Source organism: Phyllostomus hastatus, unplaced genomic scaffold (genome assembly GCF_019186645.2).
Source record: "Phyllostomus hastatus isolate PE091 unplaced genomic scaffold, TTU_PhHast_1.1 phas_scaffold_501, whole genome shotgun sequence".
Lineage (NCBI taxonomy): Eukaryota > Metazoa > Chordata > Mammalia > Chiroptera > Phyllostomidae > Phyllostomus > Phyllostomus hastatus.
In genome coordinates this window covers 20,079,662-20,104,110 of record NW_025334033.1, presented here as the reverse complement: position 1 = coordinate 20,104,110, position 24,449 = coordinate 20,079,662, and the positions used below count along the sequence as shown (strand labels likewise).

General features: G+C 35.3%; 1 protein-coding gene across 5 annotated transcripts in view; it reads right to left on the bottom strand.

Annotated features, from left to right (window-relative positions):
* UNC13C (unc-13 homolog C) overlaps positions 1-24,449 on the bottom strand; it is a 505,027-nt gene that overhangs the window by 79,480 nt on the left and 401,098 nt on the right. For all 5 annotated transcript variants that reach the window (XM_045822765.1, XM_045822762.1, XM_045822764.1 and 2 more), the window contains 3 exons: positions 18,347-18,424; positions 13,730-13,807; positions 4,297-4,385 (listed from right to left, as the gene is read on the bottom strand). In XM_045822765.1, coding sequence (XP_045678721.1) covers positions 4,297-4,385; positions 13,730-13,807; positions 18,347-18,424 — 245 coding nt within the window. The remainder of the gene's footprint in view (positions 1-4,296; positions 4,386-13,729; positions 13,808-18,346; positions 18,425-24,449) is intronic.

Sequence of the window (24,449 nt, the reverse complement as noted above, 5' to 3'; positions counted from 1 at the left end):
ACTACTTCACCACTCTAAGAATTTAAATAAGTCTGTGAAGAGTAATTCTTAGCATTATTTTTTGACTCTTTATATCCCTAATACCAGTCTTGGTGGTTCTTGAAAAAGGAACAGCAAATGAGAGATTTAAGTAGTAGGACTTAGCATCACCACCATTCCTCTTGCAAGTCTGTTACCTTCGCATTTTGAACAATAGGAGTAATTATAATGCAAGTGCAGGCAGGCAAGAAAAAAAAACATTTAGGAGGATGTGGATAAATTCAAGCTTGGGAAATGGCCACATCTCTGGAACAGTAATGATTAGAAGGAAAGAGTTCATGTTAGTATAGCAGCCAGGTCAGTCCCATTCCTCTTCTCCCTCATGCAAAATGATCATGGAGTTCATGCTATTTGAGAAGTATCCAAATGCACCAATTCCTCAATTTTGTACAGATGTTTAGGAAATTTAACTATATAATGCTTCCATTATTAAATAGAAAGCATGTAAATATTTATCAATACATGCATGCATTTTACAAATATTTAATAAATACATGTGCCAGTCTAAGTTACTAAGTGCTGCAGATATATCAATGAACAGATAAAATTTGTTTTTGTGGCACATGAGAAATTTTATTTTAAAATTTTTAGTATGAAAATATTTTAGTTAGCCTGATATCAACTATTTCATTTTTCTAGTTTTTGGTTTTGCTACCTAATATTAAAAATCTTTGATAGATTTGAAATGATTTTTACTTGGGTTTTTTCTGTCTCGTGCACATTTCATAGCAGGTTTATAAATACTGGTCCATAATTTTGAGCATATGACCAATGTTTGATTCTACATCTACCATCATGGCGGCCAGCTTCCATCTTTGGCTCCTGACTTCTCTTTGACTTTTTTTACTATTGACAACATTTTCGCCCTCCTGGACTTGGCAATTGTATTTGTTTCTTTGATCCTTGGATGTCAGCCTGGCCCTATGGAAGTTGTCCATTTTTGGCTGTCTGTATATTTATCTAGTTCAAAGGACCACCCTCTTTCAGGCTCAGGTCCAAAGCAATCAAACACATGACCATTTAGCTTTTACCTGGCTAGACCTGCCTTTGTATTTTTATGGGATTCGTGGTTATTGGGGAGCTGGATGGAATGGTGAAGGAGGTGATAAAATGTGTGGCAGTGTGTTTATTTAGTGAGGGTAAAGGTGGAAGCTATTTGGGGTAATGAAAATAGAAGGTAAATAAATGTCGGACATTTTGAACTGTTGATTTACCACTGGGTCATCAGTGCTCTTGCTGAATGTAGTGATGGTCACCTTTGAAATAGTTACTTGCTTTTGCACTGATTCCCAGATCAGTAGGGGACAGACTGAGCAGAGGGCATGATACATTCCTAAAATGTGTAAATAGGTTTCCACAACAGACCCATATGGTCACCCCCACCAGAAACAAGCTCTGTGGGTGGGATCGGGCACATGGAAGAAGGACTAACAGGGTATGAGAGATAATGGCATTCTATTTGGCATTAGTTCAGGGTGAACTAACACCTGCATTTCATTTAAAAATCTTTTGTCTTTATTACTTTGGGGTAAATGCACCTGAAAATCTTTTTTCTATCCATTTATTTGGTTAAAAAGTCTTTATGAAACAGCTTGAATTATTACCAGTTAATAATAATAGACTCTGTATGCACCTAGAAGCCAAACACTCAGTTTATAGAAGAATTCCTATAAAATGTTCATGAATTCTTTACTTAATGCAGCCAGCTATGGGTACCAAATATATCATTAAAAATGTAGTAATTCACACCAAAACCTCCCTGTAAAATATATGTGTAAGCAAAATCTAAGTGGCACAAGTTGTGCCGATCCCTAGGATAGCACTGACATGGTATTACGGACCCTCAGTTCCCAGGGGGGTGCTCTGGGACCCTCTCAGAAACCCAGGAACCCAGGCTTCAGATGTGTGGTTCGGCTCCCCTTGTTTTAGTGCAAAATCATTCCATTAGGTACACACAGTACAACAGAATTATTTAATTGTGGGTTTTAATAACACCAGCTGAAATGGAGTTGGGCAATTAATTATGCACTTAATTTTGAAACTCTAGACCACTAATTTAGACTCTAAGATCCACACTAAAATTATCCAGTTTGACTTCACAACATGATCTCACTGATCATTACGGGCTTCCCACTCACCCTGTGCATGTGTTATAGACTTGGTTACTCGTGTGGGAAACAGAACCATAGCAACAAGGACAGAAGAATTATTCTTTTTGTAAGGAAATTATGATGTCAGTTATTTGTTGCAATATTCTAGCCCAAATTAAGCAAAGTATTAGATTTTTTCCTATATTTCTTCATTAAGAAACAGATACTGGGTAATCAGGAGTTTCAGTATCTAGGTGTTAAAATAGCTGGCTTCATGTGAATGAGTACTTCAAGTGGCTTCCTAAGGACACCACTCCTATCACTGAAGTTTGCTCCAACTTTTTCAAATCGTAATTCACATTTTATCCTTTATAACCTGAATATTCCCTCTATCAAACAAAATAAAACAGCCCAAAACAAAATAAAAAGTACCTGCTCATAAAGATGACTTAGATATATTACAGAAAGTAATTTAAATATACTTTTTCTATTTATAGTCTAGTTTATATTACATTTAGTCATCTTACTTCAGACAAAGTTCCAAATGCTCCTAGCTATTCCTGACCACTTTTTTTCCCCTTAGCTTTGCTAAATAATCTCTATTTTTGCCTTCCTAGCTGAAGGCAACCATCTTTTTGCTAACCATGTATTAATTCACAACTGGAATAAAGAGATATAAGCCTAAGATAGCTAACTGAAGGCACCATTTCTAGGTGTCACCCCAAGTCAGAGCCAGTGAGCCCCTAAACATCTTGGACTATGTCTCTTCGACTCCAGGTAAACAAACTTTAAATTCCTTATTAACATCTAGGTCAAGTAAGCAGGATCATCAAGGCCAGCTAATAACACAAAACAATGCAGAGCAACTACTGTAAGCTCAGTAGAACAAGGCTGCACCTCACTCAGCATCTGAACAGTGAAGACGGGCTCCACAAAGACCGTGAACACACCTCTAGTCCTGATGAGCAGGCCAAGGATGGGATTTTTCTTTGCCTCATTTCTATGTTTGAGTGACAATATGATGCTTTTAGTGTCTTTTACATTTTAATCTCTGATTTTAAAGTAGCATAACAAATCCATAAGCATTTATTAAATAATGTACCTTTCCAAGACCCAGTAATAAATAATGACTGGAGTTCAGAGAGTAAATTTTAGTATCATTTGAAAAGTGAATGTACAGTTTAAAATAGTAAGTCAACATTTATTGAGCTAACATTTAAACCAAATTCTGTATGAAATTAATGAACCTCTTCGAAGACGTGTTTGGTTTCTTATCTATTTTAACGTTTCATGATGAGGTGATAGCTTTTTTTCTAGAGGACCAAAATGAATTTTATATAGGATGAACTTCTTCCTCTTTAGAACAACATCATAGACAAGCAAAGTTAACTTTTTAAAAACAAAGAAAATATGAATGTGTCAGTAATTTCCCACAGAGGAGTTTTATTAAGATTTCTAAGCCTCTAAACCTAGAGCTCTGACTTGATTCAGTCATGGGTTGAAGTTCAGTTATTTGGAAGTACAACCACATTGACATGTATGGCATGAATGCCTCGCATACTTCTTTTTTTAAAAAGATTTTTTAAATGAATTTTTCAACACAAGGGAAAGGAGGAAGAAAGAGAGGGAAACTTCAGTGTGTGGTTGCCTATCACATGCCCCCTACTGGGGACTTGGCCTGCAACCCAGGCATGTGCCCTGACTGAGAATCAACTGACAACCCTTTCTTTGGTTTGCAGGCTGGCACTCAATCCACTGAGCCACACCGGCCAGGGCTGCAACTCATAATTCTTATGTATGTAAAGGTTTTCTTCCTTCTCCCTCCCCCCCTCCATTCTTTCAACAGCCAATTGGTAAAACTCTAAACACTAGAATTGCAAATAGGAATGAGATATGGTTTCTGTCCTTATGAAGCAAAGTGAGGGAATGAAGCAATTAAGCCACCATTCAGTGTTGTAAGTGCCACCCTACTGAAGGATATACAGTTCTGGGGAGACATCACTATAAGACCACTGGGTTATGGAAACTTTACAGAGGAAATGATACTTAGATTATGTCTTGAAGTTAAATGGATTCAGCCAGTTAGAGGAGAGAGACAGCACTGAAAACATAATTATTATTAACTGAAACCTAAAGCACTTGAATAATAACTACTTAGGCCACTTACCTCTCACCGTAAGTGATGCTGAGCTCATCTAGAACCCCATTGAGTTTTACTTGAAGTTCTTTTAGAATATTACTAGCTTCAGGATCTAGCTGCAGAGAGACCATAAACAATATTACTTTGGAATTCTAAGGAAATACATTTTTTCTCTTGCAAGTATTTGGCTTGTTATAAGGCGATGTTAAATAATAAAACACTTTTGTATTTTTTCTTTCCTTTTTATCTTTGAAATCAAATGCAAAAATTTAAAAAATTCTAAATAAATCAGAGGAGTTTTACAGATAAAAAAGAGTTTTATGCATGATCAAAATGCATAGCATGCATATGAAGAAGAGCTGGAGAGCAAGGCCTTCACTGGTCTCAGCAATGGGATGCAAGGCATAACAACACGACTCCATAACTTAGAAAAACTAACAATACCTTCCTTAAATACATGTTTGCTCCAAAATATATGTTCATCTTTAATATTTCTGGAAGTGAATAAGCCCATCGAAAACTTAAAAATGGTGCAAATTAATTTTTAAGTACTCCATTGTGCCTCTCTTAAAGGTGTTTTCATGTATCAAAAGTAAATGTAATAGGATAAACAGATTATACAACCTCTCTAATATTTCTCTGAAAGCAATAGGTCTGACTCCTGTTTTGGGGTATCAGTCTACAACTGAGTGTTCAAAATTCAAAGTTTTACACTGATATAAAGTTTTTCTTTTAATATTTAAGTATTTATAGCTTGGAGCTAAGCTATTGAACAAATTTCGGGGGTAAAAGAAAAGAATAATTAAATAAAATAGCTTTTTAAATGTTTGTTCTTATAGTGCAAACTTTAAAAGCCAACTTTTCTTTTTATTTGGTTTTAGTTCTTAAAATAATGTTAATATTACAAAATATTACACTATAAACAAACACAAACAAATAAACATCAATCTATCAACTTGGCAGAATATTTTTGTCATTAAAGATCAACACAACCTTTGTCAGCATTTAGAAAATTTTATCCTGTTTGTTAGTTATGTCTGAAAATGAGTTGTAAATAGAATGCTAATAGAAATTCATGTAAAGAGAAATCTAGACTGGTCTCTGACATATAAGCCAATTTTCTTTTGAAATTCAGTTTCCTAATATTAGTACCTATGGTTCTTATAGAGGCTGGTCTACTATTGAAAAGAAGAGAATGGGATAAAGACAACTTTGGGGAATTGAACAAATTAAAGTAGGACTTACACCAGTGGAAACTAAGAAGGACACCAAATAGACATGGGACACAACAGCAGCTTAAATTCCTGGAGCCAGACCAGGAACAAAAAGTAGTATACACTGATCCTGTAATACTTCGAGAGCACTTTCTAACATTAAATAACTGTGAGGGAGGAGTTTTATCTATACCCTGCTTGCTGGGTAGCTTTAGGTTGTATCGATGTGCTGAAAACATTGGAATAGAAATAAAAAGTTGCATTTGACATTTGATGCTTTATTGATTATATAAAACTAATCCTTGATGTCATTTTTTTCTGCCTCTTTATTAGAGCCAGGATGATTCATCTGGAGTCTGTGTCTTTTTCCTTTCTCATCGGATAGACTCATAGCTCTTACCTATAGATGCACAGGCCGCCACAACAGATGCAGACTTTTCAAGGAGTAGGAATATTAGCATATCCTTGATCTCATACTTTTTGAGAGTTCCATTCAACAACTAGTTGCAAGTCAATGATTCGGAAAGACAATTGGACACCACCTATTTAAAAAACCGTCACACTAAAGTGCATCTAAGCATAATGAATCTAATAAGCCATAACTTCCCAATCTTTTACCAAAAAATCATTGTCCAACCCAATCCTAAGGAACCATGTAAGCTGAATGTTGTTTATTATATTTTGATGTTGTCCTAAGACCAATTTTAACCCAATTTAATTTAGATGAAAATGCTACGGAATAGGGAATGGGAGAAAAGCCCTTCCATCTTGTTGTCTTCAGGTTCCAAACACCTTGAGTGATAGCTCCCCCCCACACATTTGCCACCTTCAAGGAAATGGCTCAGATAGTAGGGTTCTCTTCAGGAAATGCGGTTGTTTCTTATTTAAATTCTGTATTTTGTTTTCATATTAGTTTTATATATAAATGGGGGTAGTTTGTTCATTTGTTGAGATAATGACTTCAAAATCATACAAAAAGGGTTAGATAGTTTAGTTGGATAAAATTATGCTCATTTCCTAGAAATTATTTATTCCACCTTAGGCATTTCATGAATGGAGATTTCTTATCAAATAATTGGCTGTTACTTGAAAATATACAACTGTCAAACTTTAGCAATTTTAATATCGGTAGACAGTGTTTATTTCCTGATAGAAGCATGGCTGTCTCTGTAGGTGCAAACAGAATACTTGTGACCAGCTTTCACAGTATACCTGCTGCATCATGTCGGCATTCCCCTGTGTCTGCTTTTCCACTTTGATGACTTCAAGCTCAACATATCCAAGAGTCATCTTACTATCTTTAACTTATCTTTATCTGCCTATCTTTAACTTATTTCTCTTCTTATTGTCTCTGATTTGATTGATAGGATACAATTGTTTAAAGCAGAATGTGAGAGTCACCTTTTATTCCTCTTTCTCTTCTTCCTTTCACATTCACTTAGATACCGAGTACAATTGGTAGTGTCTCTGAAGTGTTTTCTCCCTCTGTCCTACCCTTTTCATTTTCCTTCCTAGGGTATTTCTTATTCAGATTATATTGCAGTCATCTCTGGGTCCTTGTTCCTGTTTTCTCTCTTCTATTTCATCCTTACTGCTCCTAGAGTTGTTTTAATAAAGCCCAAATCTCATCATGGCACCTGCTGACCTCAGTAGTGGCTTTTAACCAGGGAACTACTTCAAGAAATTTCGTATAAACATATCTGAGCTCTTGCTATTTCTTTTGTTTTCAAAAAATCACTTCTCTTTAACCCCCCTATTTGATAAAAAATTTATTCATTCTAAAGTGCCTGGCTCACCTTAAAATAGATGACTGAGGAATTGGTAAAAATTCCCTGTGAATCCAGCAGGAAGAGACTTTTTTTGAAATGCCTAAATCACTTTGTAGATCTGTGGTGTTCAGCATGGATCATGTGGTACATTGCTAGAAATAAGGTAATACATGTTTCTTTCTACTGCAGGCAAACATGCCCCAGCTCTACCAAAGTTACCCTGTATTTTTGTTTCTCTCTCTTTTTTTTTTATTATTTGAAGAGAGACCCTCCCAAAGAACTGAGAGATAGACTTTGGCATTTTCCTTATTCAGATTTGAGTTAATTGTTACAGGAGAGGTATCAGTTCTATAAATTCATGCTTCTAACTTCTTGGTTTCAGTAGTTGAAACATATCACTAGCTGTCTCTCGTCCTAATTAAAGAGAGAGTATGCAGTAATTCCAACTGTTGTGCTTCAGATCAACCAAATGCCTTGAGATAGAAGTCCAAATTGTTAACTCTAGTTGGAGGTGGGTGGGAGAAAAGAAACCAGGCCATATCTGCATACTGCTAAGATAAAAGCCAGCACGTCAAACATTTAGTCTTCCTTGTTGTCCACTGCCATGAAACTAACATAACTGTCATTCAGCCAAAGGATATCTCACCTTTGAGCTTTATTTATACAGTGAAAGTTTAAGTTTAAGTTTATAGTTTAAGTTTATTCTTTAAATGACTACAGAATAAGAAGTAACAACTAGGTCTTTCCTTTGGACTTTATTTTTAAATTTAGAAAGTGTTGGGAGTCCTTCCCCCACAAACCTTACCTCTTTAATTGTTCTGACTTCCCATTAACCAACTTGGAGTTCTTTGAGGGTGTGGCCTACATTTTAGTAATTATTGCATCTCTGGTGCCTAGTAAAACCTACAGTTCATAAACATGTGTTGAATGAACTAATAAATTCTGTCTTCATGTTTCATGTGCTGTAACCTCTGTTTTTCATGAGACAATCAGTACCAAGGGGAAGGGATGCTTAAAGTGGTTCTGGCAGAACAGGGAGTCATTTTAAATATCTCTTTCAATGGGTGCTAACAGGGATATCTGCTCTAATTGTTGTTTTACAAGGTCTTACTCTTTGTAAGTTCCTTGAGGCTAATGAATTTGTTTTTAAATCTTTTCATTTCTTATCTCAACTCCTGCCCCACCCCCAATAAATACAGTAAATAAGTAGGTAATAATAAGCACTTCAATAAAATAAGAGGAACTTGGCAAATTGTTTTAGGAGACATTTGAGAACTAAAAGGAAGACAATGCAACTAAAAATTGTCTATTTTATTATCATGTGACATCTAAGACATACTAATTTTATTTTGTAATTGCTATAAAATAGATTAAAACAGACTGATTCTGTTTAATGTATTAATTCTAATGTATTAATTCTAATTAATGTAGTAATGTAATAAAGATTGATTCTCATTAATGTATTAACCAGGAAATTATAATCTCTATTTACATTAAGGAGAAAAGGTGAGCCAGATCAGAAACCCTTACCAGAAACCTGAGCTAAAGCTTAGCCTCTTTACAACAATACCACATCTTATAATAAGATTAAATATAAAATGTAAGTATCCCACATGCTTAAAAAATGCTGGATATTTGTATATGACTGCAAATTGGCCATCTGTATTTTTAGAATATTACATTTTTAATCCAAATATTTGCCTACACTATTGCAAACTGTATCAAATTCCATTCAAACAACTGAATCCCAGGTGTTTTCAAGATTCATTCAAAGCATATTAAATAGGGCAGTCAGGATAAGACTAAGAGGTATTATTCTAAGCCATTTCCTAAATACCTGCCTGGTTGCTGTTCTAAAATCAAAGAGAAGTAATTCTCAAAATGTGGTCCCCCGACCAGTACCATCAGCATCACTGGAAATGTGTTACAAATGCAAACCATCAGGCCCCATGCCAGATCTACTGAATCAAATACTCTGGGGATGGAATTCTGCAGTGTGTGTTTTAATAAGCTCTTCAGGTAGTTCTGATGCATGCTGAAGTTCAAGAACTACTGACATGGAGTGTTATTTCCTTTAAAGCCGTGATCTTCAATCCCCTATTGCCCAGCAAATATTAAGTTGAGAGGACAGTGCTAAGTAAAATATGACAGAAGTTAATTTTTGACTTTTCTGGTCAGGTGTTGCTTTAGCTGAAGACTGAGTCTGTATGGCCAAATATTTTATGATGAATTTCAATCAGCTACATGTACAAGCTTTTGGCCAACCAGATGCAGTTTCTAACCAATACATCAAATTCATCATTAAAAAATATAGATAGATATACATCTCTGAAACAAAAAATAATTAAGTTGCTGTTATTAAAATATACACATTTTTAGAATAGGTGGGGTTTTGTTATAGATTCCTTGGTCCTGTTCAGGAAAGATTCTCACAATGAGATGAGAAAAAAGATTCAATCTCTTCTGAGACATACCAATCAAAATAACATTATTGTTGTACCTAATTGGTTTTCTTTGTGGTCAGCAGAATGAGAGAATTTAGCTAAGCGAACAACCCCCCTTTCTTCCCTTAAATGTCTCAATAATGGCTAACTTCTAGAATTTGAATTGCTATCAATAGGTTAGCAGGCCTAAGGCTAATTATGGATTCTACCATCCAGAAGATTGCACCAGCAAAATATTGTGAAGGAGTAATGCATCTTCTGCTTACACAGCACAGTTATAACTCTTCTAAATCAATTTCTACAAGTTCTGTAGAGTTTAATAACGAATATATTATGACTTCCTAAAATTAAGTTTTGGATTATATGATTTTCTTTTTCATGTACTTATACAAATGAGATTGCAGATCAAGGAAATACAACTAAGCTCTCTCATAGGCTGTAACAGTATGCATGTATGAAAAAATGAACACAGACAGACTAGGTATTTATTTGCACTTGATAAGTACTGAAGTTACACTCATCAAATAATGAAGCTTTTACAACAGTATAAGCCAAAATGTATCTGGTTTATGTTTGAGCTATTTGAGCTTTTATAGGATAATAACACAACCATTCACCAATGAATGAAAATGATTACCTAGCATCCTGATAATCTTTTTATTGTTATTATGTGATAAAGGGACAGGTAATAAAGCTTGGGGATTGTGGTATGAACAATGTAACTTCTACCTCAAGTCAGTCCATATTTCGGGTTGTCTACTTTATCTGTTTTAGTATAGCAATTCCCAAAACTTGTATGCACATAAAGATCACATGAGATGCTTTTTGAAAAAAAGACTCTGGGTCTCATGCTTAGAGGTTACTTTGTTTCAGTGTTTCTGTGACATTTTAAAAAATTCTTTAAAGTAATCAGAGAGTTGTTATGCCAAAACATGCTATTAATTTTAATATTAATTTGTATTAATATTAATTTGTATGCAGAGAAGCATGTTGGGACATCACAATAGGAGAAGAAATTTAGTGGGGTTTTTTTCTTATTTTTTTTTCTAAATAGAGCATTTGAAAGGATGTGTCACAATGGCTGCAGGACACCACTTGCAGTTGCTCATGTGCCTGCTTTGGGAGTCACTGGCAATGGCATCAGCCCAAGACCTTCATCCCGATAGGCAATGTTGTTATTGTGAACTCCATACAGAGAATAACTCTTTCCACCCCAAAAAGTGTTTTAAACATTCTTCCTGTTTGTGGAGGGAAGAGATTCATCCTGCAAAGAAAGAGCAGCTGTCCCAGCCACTCTTGGGGAGAGCGGCCGAGAGCTGCAGCATCATGCAGCCAGCAAGCGGCCAGCACTGCGCAGACAGTATGGGAGGCAAGCAACACTGCTGTTAGAAGCCAACAAATTAATGCATGACACTGAAAACTATTTTGAGCAAGTATGCAAGCAATCATTTGCTAATTAGATTTTTATAGAAAGAAGTACACATCCTCGCACAGATGGTAGGGGACAAAAATAAGAAGAAACTTCTATAAAAGAAGAATGAGATCTAGGTTGCAAAGTTTCTCTTAGTCAAGGTTTTATAACCAGTTCCACTGTGAGGAAAAACTGGGAATTAGCACTAGAACACACTGCATCACACTGAAGGGCTTGAATAAGCCCTTTATAAGTGCTGCACGTACTTTTCATATCAAAGGGTGAATTCTGTCATTCTCAATAAAATCCTTTATTTCATCTTGATCAAAACCATGAGTTAAGGAGCCCACTTGGACACTGCAGTTTATAGGTAACTGCATTGGGGGGGCTCTGCCTATTATTTTGAGATTCTGGTACCTAGAGGAGGCTAGGCATAGCGATGGGCAATTCTAACATAATTCTGTATTCATAATAAAGCTTGTTTCCGTCTGGGAGGCTGCATGTTACACTCAGACTTGGGTTCAGGTCTTGCTTCCTCCTGGCATTTTATCAACCCTTGTGCAATGCTGACTGGGTCTGCTGACAGCTTTTTCTTAGCAGCAGAGATAAGAGATAAAAATGGAAGAGAATGAGAAAAAAGAAACTGCATAGACTGGAGAATATAGAAGAGGGTGAAGAAAAGGAAAGAAGAGATGAACACTATTTAAATGTTGGAAAGAAAGAAGCTAGGGCCCCTGCTGTCCCTCTAACAAATTATATTCTTAGAAGCTAGACATTCATTTATTCAATTTTATTTTTCCTTTAAATTATGTAGGAAGAGTTTAGTAGTTGACATTGCCAGAGTTATGAAAGGAGAAGGCACCAAGCTTAGTATTTCTGTCATTATTTTCTCTAGTAAGAAGGGTTCTGTGATGTAGCCAAAGATTCGCAACTAAGTTTATATGGTGAAACTTGCACAGTTCAAGCTGCAGATTTTACCTGAACAAGCAATCCTTTTTTGGTTAGTGAACAAGCCACTCCATGACTATTCTGATTAGTGAGTGGCTTGGCCCACACAGTTGTTTTTCTAGTACAGGTATGATTTGTCTGGTTAATATGCAGCTTAGCAATATGTCACTCACATTAGAGTTCAACCACAAAGAGTAATAAAATAGTAGTAGTAGCATTAGGAGAAATTTCTAGAAATATGGCATTTTAAATACAACTTCATCCATAAGTGATTTGTGGTCTTTAACATTCACTAAAAGGAGATAGAATTTCCCAGAAAAAAATCAGTAATTTCTTCACTGCTTTTCTAAATAGTAAGTGGACTTAAAATCCGAATATAAAATGTCACTAAAATTACAAAGGGAATCCTCATTTATGGTCCCCAGTTGCTTGTGCTCTTCTAATTCAGCAATGAGATCGATGCTCTCAAACTGTGCAAAACCAGTAGCACACGTTGGGGCACAGAGCTTCATTTCATACAGGTCAGACTGAGTCTGCAGTGGCAGCAAGCGCGACGCATCCGAATTCGATTTTGAAGCATCCTCACACATGTATCGGAGTGCTTCTTGTCTGCAGGATGCTAAATAGCGAGCTTATTTTTTAAAAGAGTGAGGTTCACGGAGGACAAAAAAGACACTGGAGGAGGGGAAATGTAGAAATGTCTCTTTGGAAGGGACAACCTCCCAAGAGGCCCAATCTTAAAAGAAGCATTTTGGGCCTTATAAACTTAGATATAGAAGAGATCTCTGCTTTGAAATCGAACTTAGTTTTATGTAGCTCTCATATACTTACCACAATAAGGAGCGATGTAAATAAAATCTTAACCAGAAATACTCCCACATTCTAACCACCCTTGGGGTATTCTGACAGAGGGGGTGGTGGTGGGAGGAAGCCAGTGGCCCCAACTCCAGCCCTCATTCCCCACATGCTCATTGGTTTGTGAAAGGAAAGACTGCAGCAGCAGGAAGAGGCAGGGGCACAGCTCGTGTTCCACTGTCTGCCTGATCTGAACACGAAAATGAGAGTAAGTAGGAAGTGCAATGGTCTTCAGGCTTAGGGGGTGGATCAGCCAGGTAAAGGGTAAGATGCTTACTATATCACAAACCTCATAAAAGAATCTCTCTCCTTCCTTCTTCTGCTCATGAGGTTGCCAGTCAAAGATGTTGGACAAAGACAGGACATGTTACAACAGCACACAACACATTTCTGACAGAGACTCTTAGATGTGAACAATAAACCACAGATACATCAAAGACACCAGCACCACAAAACACAGTTCAGAATGAACATTGATATCAAGTTGACAAGGCACAACACAGAGAAAACATCTGTGCTTTGTAGAACTTTACAGGTCATTGGCATATGTATTTAATTGTGTATGTGTAGGACGATATACATGTATATTATATATACACATACATATACACTTATCACACTGCTAATATATTTACTAACATATTCTGTTGTGGGCATAATAATCACCTCAGCTATTAATGGAGTTTTAGATTATTATCATTTCCATTCCTTAGCTAAACCATGTAAAATTTTATTATGAATCTTTAAATGGTGAAGAGATATGCTGTTAATGATCTCTAAGTAGGTCTTTGGCAAATGCAGCTATAAAAATGTACTCACCTCTTTTCCTCCCATGGATTCAAACATTTTTTCCAACTGGACCCGCAATTGTTGAATATTGTTCATCAGTATGCAGGGCTTTAAATAAAGCAAATAAAAAAGTAGTGTGAGAATCCTTTATGCACTAAATTAATTGAATGAGGTTACCTTAAATGTAAGAGTATACAACTATCACTGAAGTCCTACCATATTTGGCAAATAATTCTGCTACTTTAAGATTATGCTTTTTAATACTTAAATGGAAGGGAGAAATATAATGACCACTTTAAAGCATGAAATTTGGTAATATGGTTTGATAATAAAGCATTGAAGACTTTCTACTAAAGTGTCTTTTATTGTTAATATCAATGGCGTTTTATAGAGATTAACCAAATTCTGTTTTTAAAAATTTATTTTAAGAAAAACAGATTAGTTTAAGATTTTCTTTTATTTCACTAAAAAAAAGCCCATCTGAATTTTAAAAATTAAAAAAACAAAACAAAACACCACCAACAAAAAACCTTAAATGGATTCCTTTTGGCTACAAAGCCCACACATTGGTGTTCAGGGCCCTTCATTATCTGGCTGTAAAGTATCTTTCCTTCTCATCTCTGTCTACTGCAGCACGATTATCTCCAACTCTCTGCAATCTACTCCCCACAAAACACCTGCACTTTCCAGATGCTGTAACATTGCTTAGCATGCCGCCTCTTCACTTAGTCTCTTTGCCTCGTTGAATCATACACATCATTTAGGTTATAGCCTTCTCTGTCTTAGATTGTATCCCTTTGTCACTTACTTAACATTTGTGTTAATTTACTTTACATTTGAGTTGCTTTTCACTCATAAGCTGACCTTAAATGTACTGTATGTGCCGCTGTGTCTTTTTCTGCCTTTTTTTTTACACGGAGTATTGCACAGAAGCTTACGCTTGCTTACAGCATGTTTCTTAACCTGTTATTTCTGAGAAGGCAGAAATAAAACAATAACACCAAGATGCAAAGCTTTGTGACAGGGCTAGATGTAACCTTTGAATAGTAGGAATTAGTTTATAATTGGAAAAGAGAATTCAGAATAGTTCTAGAGTAATTTAATATTTGCTGCATACTCATCCCCAAAAGCCAGTAGATCAAGGGAAAGAAAGGAAAATGGATGTATCTTCCAAGTTGCTGGGAAATAAGCCAATAATGAATCAGAGAGAGGCATGCAAAGGATTTACAGGACATCAGAGAGGTGTTAGCTCTCTTAAGTGGAAAGATTTTATTATTGCTTTAACCACAGTACTGACCTTTGAAAACTTTCTACTTTACTCTCAAGTGACCACATCCTAACTTCGATTTATGAAAACAATTTTAAACTTCTATTCTGTTCCCTTGATTACAATCACATAAATATTTGATTTTTTGAACACAGATACCTATCTTCCATAGGTGCTGTGCAGTAAACTGAACCACATGTACCACAATTGATTCTGATCTCCTGCCACGATTGAGAGACACTTGGTTTAAGCTTAGTTCTTTCGATAGCCTGGGTGGTCATACTTTCAGGGATTTCAGCATCTGACCCAAACTCAACAAACTGAGACAACAGACTTTTTTTACACTAAGGAGTAAGGTTATTGAGATTTTTATTTTCATTGCAGAGGGTGAAGATTTGACTTGGATTTGGGAAATCCCACCAGGGAGAAAACTAAGATCAAAGTAAGACCATTGCTGTTAACAAGAAGCATGAAGACTACACGGGAGAAACATTTTATCACTCTGCTCCCCATGCGTCTAAGTTAGCGGTGTAGGCTCTTCTATGAATATTTGTTGTTAACCTTCAAACTTATCTTATTTTTTTTTTTGGCACATATAAACAGTACTCTAGTACTGGTTTTATAAATAAAAATTTAACCTCCGAACCATTTTCATATGATTGTTTCTGATGGAACAGAGCTACTAAGAAATGAAATAAACATACACTTGGGCTCACCTGGCATGGATTCTAACGACGGGGGTAAGGTAACAGAGAAAAAGAGATGCAATTATCCAGAGGGGGAGAAAAACAAATATGAGACTTTCCCCTTGGATTCAGCTTTCCCTGACCTTGAAATGTTCAAATGTCGATTTTATTGAGTCAATTTATTAAATCGCTACTAAGAATTTAATTGCTCAGATCTACCTTACACTGAATCATGAAACAGCTTTTACTTTAAAACATCTCCATAGCAAATGGAAAGAACAAAAACAAAGAGCAAAAAATACCTCCCATAGTAAAGGGAACATTAACCTCCTCCGGACGTACCATTTGTTGATGTTTTTAGTAAGATAAAATAACCCATGTTTGAAGTCATATTGTAATCTTTTTATTGGCATAGCTTGGGTTTCCCCCTGAAAATACCATAATGCAATGCATTTATCTAAATCTGGAACAAAGTTAGGAATTTAAGATACAATGACAATGAAAGTTAGTTTTGTTCAGACTATGGCTATTTCTATGTGATTGAAGTGAGGTTTTAAGTTGAAAAAGATTTTTAAAAGGATTCAAAGTCAAGTAATTCTGACATAGATAATGTTGCTTTGCTACATTTTGGAATATGGGAAAAATTGATTAAAAAATGTCTAATTTCCAATTTAAAATGTCACAGTAGAGAAAAAGTTATTCTGCCACATACATTTTATATACCTACTGTCTTTTTAATTCTGACCCCTAAAAAAGCCAATGTTCTGGTTATCTCTTAAAAGATGTCTCTCCTTAAAAGTGTCTAGATCAATTGCGATGATATAGGTATGTTATCACATATATATAATATATATGGTTATATAACCAAATATGTTAGGTATGTTACCATATATATGTGTGGTTAGGTATATATAATCACATATATATGTTAGGCATGTTACCATACATATATATATGGTTACATAAACAGCATCAAAACAGCATCTATATGTTAGGTATGTTACCATATATATGTTAGCTATGTTACCATATATATGTGGTTATATAACCATATATATAACCATATATGGTTATATATATATACTGAGAAAAGAAAAAGTAATAAATTTCAATGTTCTTGATACTGAAAGACATCTGTGATAATAGTTATATGTAAACACACAAATATATCAAAGTACTTCTTCAATCTGCCTCAGCTGAAAGCATAAACTAAGCAGCTAATTGATATTCTTTCATGGAAAAGCTAAAATAATACTTGGCATTTGAGTGAGACTTTCAGATTGATCAGGATACCAGTAACTAAGGGGGGAAAAGCATTGAAGAAAAGAAAAAGTTAAGTTCCTGTGCTATAATGTTTGCAGTGTTGTTTTTTACTTCTTTATAAAAATTTGATTTTGAAAATTATAAAATACTCAGGAACAAACCAGAAAATAATGTAACGAACATTGATATATTATTTTTTCTCAGTTTTTTTAAAAAATAAAATATACTCTGAAATGTTAATACATAAAGTGGAAATCTGCAAGGGCCTTTAAAAAGTAATTTTTCTTTCTGAATGACAGGAATTAGCCTTGGTAATTTCTAGACACATTTCAAAGTCTTCAATTTGTCTATCCTAATAAAATCAGAATTTTTTCTAAAATTATCTGATGCTGTTTTGATTTTGAGCATGTTACTTTTCAAATGTATTATCTTTTAATTAGAAGATATGTACATTCAGTAAATAAATAATCTTTCTTACCCATTAGAGTATTTATAATCAATGGCAATTAGAGATAGCTGCTAAGATACCTAAGTTTGGATAACATTCCTGGACAGCATATTAACTGAAAAGAAAAAAGAACCTTATGGGACCTTCAAGAACAATTAGAACTAACTTACCTTAATGAGCTGTCAGCAAGAGGTCAAGGAATTTTCAGGGAGAAGACTAGAAGCCGTCTTAAAGAATTCTCTTTTAGATATGCCCGACAGTACTGATTTTTTGAAGGGGGGAAATGGCTTTCCTCTTTAAAATGATTGTATTGTTTTTTTTAAATATTTTTTCAGTGCTGATTTTTTATTTCTATAATGCTACCAAAATTTTTCTCCTAATATTACATGTACTGAACAAGAAAGATTCATCTTCCACCACAGAAAACACATTATATTCCAAATCACTTTAGTTTGTCTTACTTCTCTTTATATCTTTTATTAAGCTGCAATATTGGTTTGGTTTTTATAAACATTCTCAATCATCCAAAAAATAAAAAGCTAAATTAATAATTCAGAGTGGAAATCAGCATCATTCTTTACATTAACCATCCTCAATATATTTGAAACTGAAAGAATAAACTATAGTCATTTTAGTAGTGGTATAAAACTAAACTGGTTTGTGCCAACATGGAGTTTTTTAACTCCCCGGCTCTCAGCTTCACTGCCTTACAACAATGTGGGTTTTCAATTCTTTGTCTTGCTTCTTATCATCATGGAACACTGCAAGGCGCCTGGCACTGAGATGCTCCCAACCATCCCCTGAATTCTGTATTGTAACCAGTTCATGATCACTAGGGAAGCTTTCAAACAACTTCTTGGGCTACCTCTTTACTCTCATCCTGTGTGAAAACCCAAAGAAATCAATTTCTCTTGCTTATTGATCAGTTGTAATAAGTGGATCTCAGCTGAGGAATACTTGAGAGTGGAGACATTTTTACTTACCACATTTTCCTTATCACAGTAGGAAGGAAAATCACTTGATACAATTGCAGCATACTGAAGCAGTACTTTATTGATAGTCTAGGAAAAAATAACAAAAATATTGTCAAGTGTATCCAGGTAAGTACATAGTTTTATATATACATGGTAGAGGTTGATGATAACCAGGCAAACTTTTCATGTTTTTTTCAATGTTTTGTAAGCGATGAGTAATTCTACCTCTGGCCAAAAAAAAAAAGGATTTCATTTAACCTATTATATTTAGATGAAAATTTGTTATATTTCTTAGTATATTTGGAAGATATTCCACATGGATTCATTCCATTTTAATACAATATACTCCATCACAAAATTCTTTACTTCTAACTTTACTAACTACTCTGAATATATACTAATGAATTTTGTGGCAAATCTTGAATCTCTGTGCTTGACAACCAGTGACTCCTATTGCTCTCTCTTTTTTTTTTTTGGACTAAATGACACCTTATGCTTTGAATGATCTCTTAGGATTTCTAGTTACCACCCTTGTGCACACATATACCATGCCAAGATTCTTTGGGGTGGTCATTTTCTCAAATTTCTCCACTGTTCCTAAATATCGTATTTTGCCATGTATAATGAGCACTTTTTTTGACCAATTTTTTGAGGGAAAAGTAAGGATGCACATTATACATAGGTAGTACTCATTCTGTATCTATATAAATGTTCTTAATTATTTTATTTATGCTTATGCATTAAAAGTGTAACCCTGGCCCTGGCTGGCATAGCTCAGTGGATTGAGCGCGGGCTGCGAACCAAAGAGTCGCAGGTTCGATTCCCAGTCAGGGTACATTCCTGGGCTGCAGGCCACAGCCCCCAGCACATTGATGTTTCTCTCTCTCTCTCTTTCTCCCTCCCTTCCCTCTCTAAAAATAAAGAAATAAAATCTTTAAAAAAAAGTGTAACTCTAGAACACATTGATGTTTCTCTCTCTCTCTCTTTCTCCCTCCCTTCCCTCTCTAAAAATAAAGAAATAAAATCTTTTAAAAAAAGTGTAACTCTAGAAAGCAATAATGATATCCACATGCAAAATAATACCCTAGAATACAACAATTGGTTTTGTTGAACCTATTTGTATCTAAATGTGAATAAATAAACACTTGAATTAAAAATTTAAGTGAAAGATTCTTTTCCTGAAGGTTTGGGCTGAAAATGTGGGTGCACATTATACATGGCAGAGCATTACTTATGGTAAGATATGGTATCTCATTCTAAGTGGGGTCAGAGTATTCTCATACATGCCACTTAGCAATAAATATTTTCAATAATTTTCTATGATAAGGAGCCTTACTGATTAAAGCAAAGACTACCTCTTAAAACATAAAACTTCGGCTTTTGTTGTATCACAGTATCTCTGTACATTTTCCTTAACTTTCTATGTTATTTATTGATGCATTATTTGCTAAAAATATTGCCTAATCTTTCCACTCTTTCTGTGCTTTTCATCCTAATTCCACATTTTCCTTCTCCATCTAATAACTATTTCTGAGTCTAAGGATGCCCTCTGCTCCTATTAATTATGCAAAGCAAGGGAAACAAACAAACTCTGTTACATTTTATTTTAATTACTTAAAATGTATTAATGAGCTTGCAAGCTACTGCTTTTAATTAAATAGCTTGAATTTACCATAAGTCAAATGTAGATGTGATTTTTCTTAGGAGAGAGAATAACAGTAGATATATGCCATCTCTCTTCATAGAAAAACAAGGACACAAAACACTTTTATCTTCTTTTTGTGAAATATAATCATCTTAATTTTCTTTGTTGCTTAAAATCAACTCAGGGAGACACTCCAAGGAGTTAAACTGAAGGAGACAGGGTGAATCTCCAAAATGAATTCACCATCTGTGTCTATGAACTTGTTTTATAGACTTTTAAGATTAGGATAAAAACCTGAAATTAGGCATAACATGCAGAAGAAAATCAATACTCTGTGGAAGTACAAACTAAAATGATAATATGTGTCAATTTAAACAGAAGATCAGCCATGGAAAATATAAAATCTTATCAAGCGGCAGACAAATAAATCTAGGAAAACAGATGGTTGATCAGACTTGAGTAGCTTTCAAATGCAGCTGTTCAAATTTTACTTTAGACATTATGCTAAACCTTACTTTGTGACTTACCTAAGGAGTGCTAATTTGCACATACATGTGAACACTACTCTCAATTTACAGATTCTAATGACAGTATAAACGGTAGGAATCATTTCACTAAATTGCAAAAACAGAAACAAACAAAAGCCTAACTTTAGGAGCTTATTGCGACAAAGATATTATGAGTTGTTCAAGATGAACTTTGGGCAGGGAATCCAAACCCCCATTTCTGATCATCACCAAGGTATCCCCACAGGGTCTAATGCGAGACTTTACTTCATAGAAAAACCCCAGTCTTTCAGGTTCCTGCTGGGGGAAAACTGAGCCTAAGATCTCACACCTGCTGGCCTACAAATGCCAGTGGTTAGCAAGTCAGAATGGGTTGGGAGTGAGGAAAAGTGCTCAGCCAGGTAGGTTGTGCCCTTGAGAGTTGTGTGTGCACTGGCTGTAATAACATTCATTTCTTTACTGACATACAAAGTAAACCTGAATGAAAACTCACATACACATTTTAGGAGCAACCTCAGATTCATTATAATTTATTCAATAATGTAAATCGCTATATTAGTTCTTTAGTTCATACTAGTGAGTATTTAATATTAGTAAGACATTAATTCTTTAATTAACACTAGTAAGTAGTTAGTTACTTAAGACATGTCTGCCTAAGACATGTCTCCAGCAGCAACACTAGCATTACCTGCAACTTATTGCAAATGCAAATTCTCTGATTTTATTGTAGATTATAGAGTCAGCAATTCTGGGGTTTTGTCTCAGCAATCTATTTTTTAAGAAGTCTCTAGGTGATACTGATGCAAGCTGGTGCTTGAGCACCATTGTCCTAACTAATCATGGCAGGGTGGGGACAACTCTTCAGAGAGAACCTGTTGATGGAAGGGGTACTTAGTAAAGCCCGGAAGGTAGGCCTTCTGAATGTGTGGATTTAAGTCATTATTTCATCTTTAGGAGACTGTTGGGATTCAGAAGTGGTGACAACACAGAGAGAGAGGCAACAGGTAGTCTACTAGGGGCTGTTTGCTTCATGTTCTATAATAAAACAGAGTTTATATGAAGAGATAGTTATGAGGTGGGGACAGTTCTTTTCTGGATGCAGCAAAGGAGCTGCCGTTCAAAGAGCTCCAGATTAAATGAGCTGAAGTATTCTAATAGGATGGTGGCAATGAAGAGAGGGCTTCTGCTGAACTTAAAGGATTAGGTAGAGTGAGTCAGATATCTCCAAGCTTCAATATATCTGATTCGACATGCAGGTTCTGGTACTTTTGAGTTGGATGGCCATCAATTACACAATTGGGAGACTTACACAGTCTCCTAAGCTAATACCACACTAGTAGGAATAAATTAAATAGCCTGTCAACACTCCCAGTAAGTTTATGTAGGGATTTACTCCTATAATCAGTAAGATAAAAGCCCTGGTCCAAAATCCATTTTTGCAGTCACATTTTAGGCATGGAACATCATAGTATTAGAGCAACACAGAGAAGACAAGAATACTCTGTTTGATCTGTTAAGTGACATTACAAATGTCACTTCAGTGCTTTATAACAGTAGATTTTAATGCATCCAACAAAGGTAAACCCCCATAGATACATAGGTTTGGCCCAAAGGGTAAAAATAAAGGGTGAGATTTTGCTGTTTGACTTACCAGTTGATTTCTGATGACACAAGAATGTGAAGGTAGAATAGCTTAGTGGTTAAAAGCATCCCATAGGTACCATTTCTAGGTGGGTGGGTGCCTTGTTGGAGTTATTTAAACTTTCTGAGCATTTTGTGTCATTTGAAAAATTATGGAAAATAACAGTATCTATCCCATGGAGTTGTTGTAAAGAATTAGGGAGATACTGTAGGTAAAGTAAATTAGTACATAGTGGTGCTCAATAAACTATCATTATTTTTTAAAATTAGGATTAGGTTCCTAGAAAATAAGGAATGTGTGTACCTCATTCACCAACGTATCTCCAGCACCTGGCAAACAGCCAGACTTATAGCCAGGAGTCAATTAATAGTTGATTTGTTTTTAAGTAGTACTGAAAATATCGTTATTTCATTTCTCTCTCCTTTTTTAGATTAAACTACCCATACTCATCAAGAGCAACAATACGGCCATAGGAATGTTCACTTCCCATGTGCTATTTCATAACTCATGAATCATAGTTCCTGAAGAACCTGCTATGAAATTTAAAGCATTTGTTTGGTACCTTATTTGGTCTTACATATGCTTCAGTAAGAATGAATCTTCCCTTTAAGTTCCATTTTAGAATGCTAAAAATGTTCTAAAATTTCTTAAGATATATATTATTAATATGTCTTCTCTACAAGGGATGGTTTAGATTGTATAAGTCTAAGATAATATAATTTCAGTATATTTTGATATAAGGAACTCAATCCTAAGAAAGACAGGGTTTTAAAACCATGGTCATATCTAAACTCCGGTTATCTGAAGTTATTGAAAAATACAATGAGGGGTATACAGAAAAAGTCCAGCCACTGTTAATATAACAAGAACAGTTTGCATGACATCAATATACCCTGGCAGCCAAAAGAGTGGACTGGAATGCCCATGTGTGAACAGTGATGACTTCACTGTACTAGTCAGTGGGGTGTTAGATGCCATTGAGTGCACATGTGTACTGTGTGGTCATGGCATTCAAAATGACTGAGTGAGTAAAGCAATGAATCTGCACCAAATTTTATGTTAACCTTGAACATTCCTCCATGGAAAGTATTCAGTTGATTGAGAAGGCCACAGCTACAGGCAACTGGTGATCGGCAGCTTCATCATGACAACATGCCTGCTCAAGTGCAGAGTTTTTCGGTGAAGCATCAGATCACCCAGGTGACTCAGCTCCGCTACAGCCCAGACTTCGCTCCCTGCAACTTCTGTCTTTTCCCAAAACTAAAATCACCTTTGAAAGACAAGAGATTTCAGACCATTGATGAGGTTTAGGAGAATATCATGGGGCAACTGATATCTACTGGAAGAACTGTGTGAGGTCCCAAGATGCCTACTTTGAAGAGGACTGAGTTGTCATTGTCCTATGTACAATGTTTCTTGTATCTTGCTCAATAAATGTTTCTGTTTTTCATATTACATGGCTTGATACTTTCTAGACAGACCTCATAGCTATTTAGATTAACTACAGTCTCATTTTTATGATTATGATTTAAAAAATCATTCCAGTAAAACAGAAGTTATTTTTCAATGAAATTTTCCAATTTCTACTTTCCCAGAAAATGTTCTTCATTATTCTTACATTATTTCCTAGTGACAATGATTGGGTATTATTGAATTCCCATGGATTACAAATATTTTACTTAATCAAAATTATTTTTTTGCATCAATAAAATCTCACATGTCCTCAGTGACATGTGGAGCCTAGTTATTTTCTTTTTGCTTTAGAGAATGAGTTTTCCTGAATGCAATTCTAATACAGCCCTCTTTGCGACCTCCCACTCCTTTTTACTTTCCTCCAGTCCATTTGATTACATCCCCAGAGGTCTCAAATGGCTGCATTCAGCTTTATAGCCAGAGAAAAGTCAGAGCTACCCAGAGGTGGAGGATGGGCTGGAGCCCAGGGCCTAAGAGTCCCACTTCAGCCTTCTTCCTTCTCTCTCTCAGTGCTTCCATGTCTACACCTTACATAACCCACTACCTGAGGGTGAATTACATTTACTTTTCTAATAGCATGTGCAATTATAATAGTAGTTACTAAATATATTAACTCTGAGATTATTAAATTCTCATATGATCCTGCTTCCACTATAAATCCTGCAGTTCCAAGAATAGATGTGACATACTTTATAAGGCAGTATCCCTAATGACCTCATTTTGTCCTTTTCTTGGCAGTCACCCAAAACTTGGCTGCTAATCAAGAAAATTGTTACTTAATTTTTTAGAGTAAGTCTCTTGCAGAATGCTTGCAGATTTCAACATATTGGGAAATTAAAATCAGCT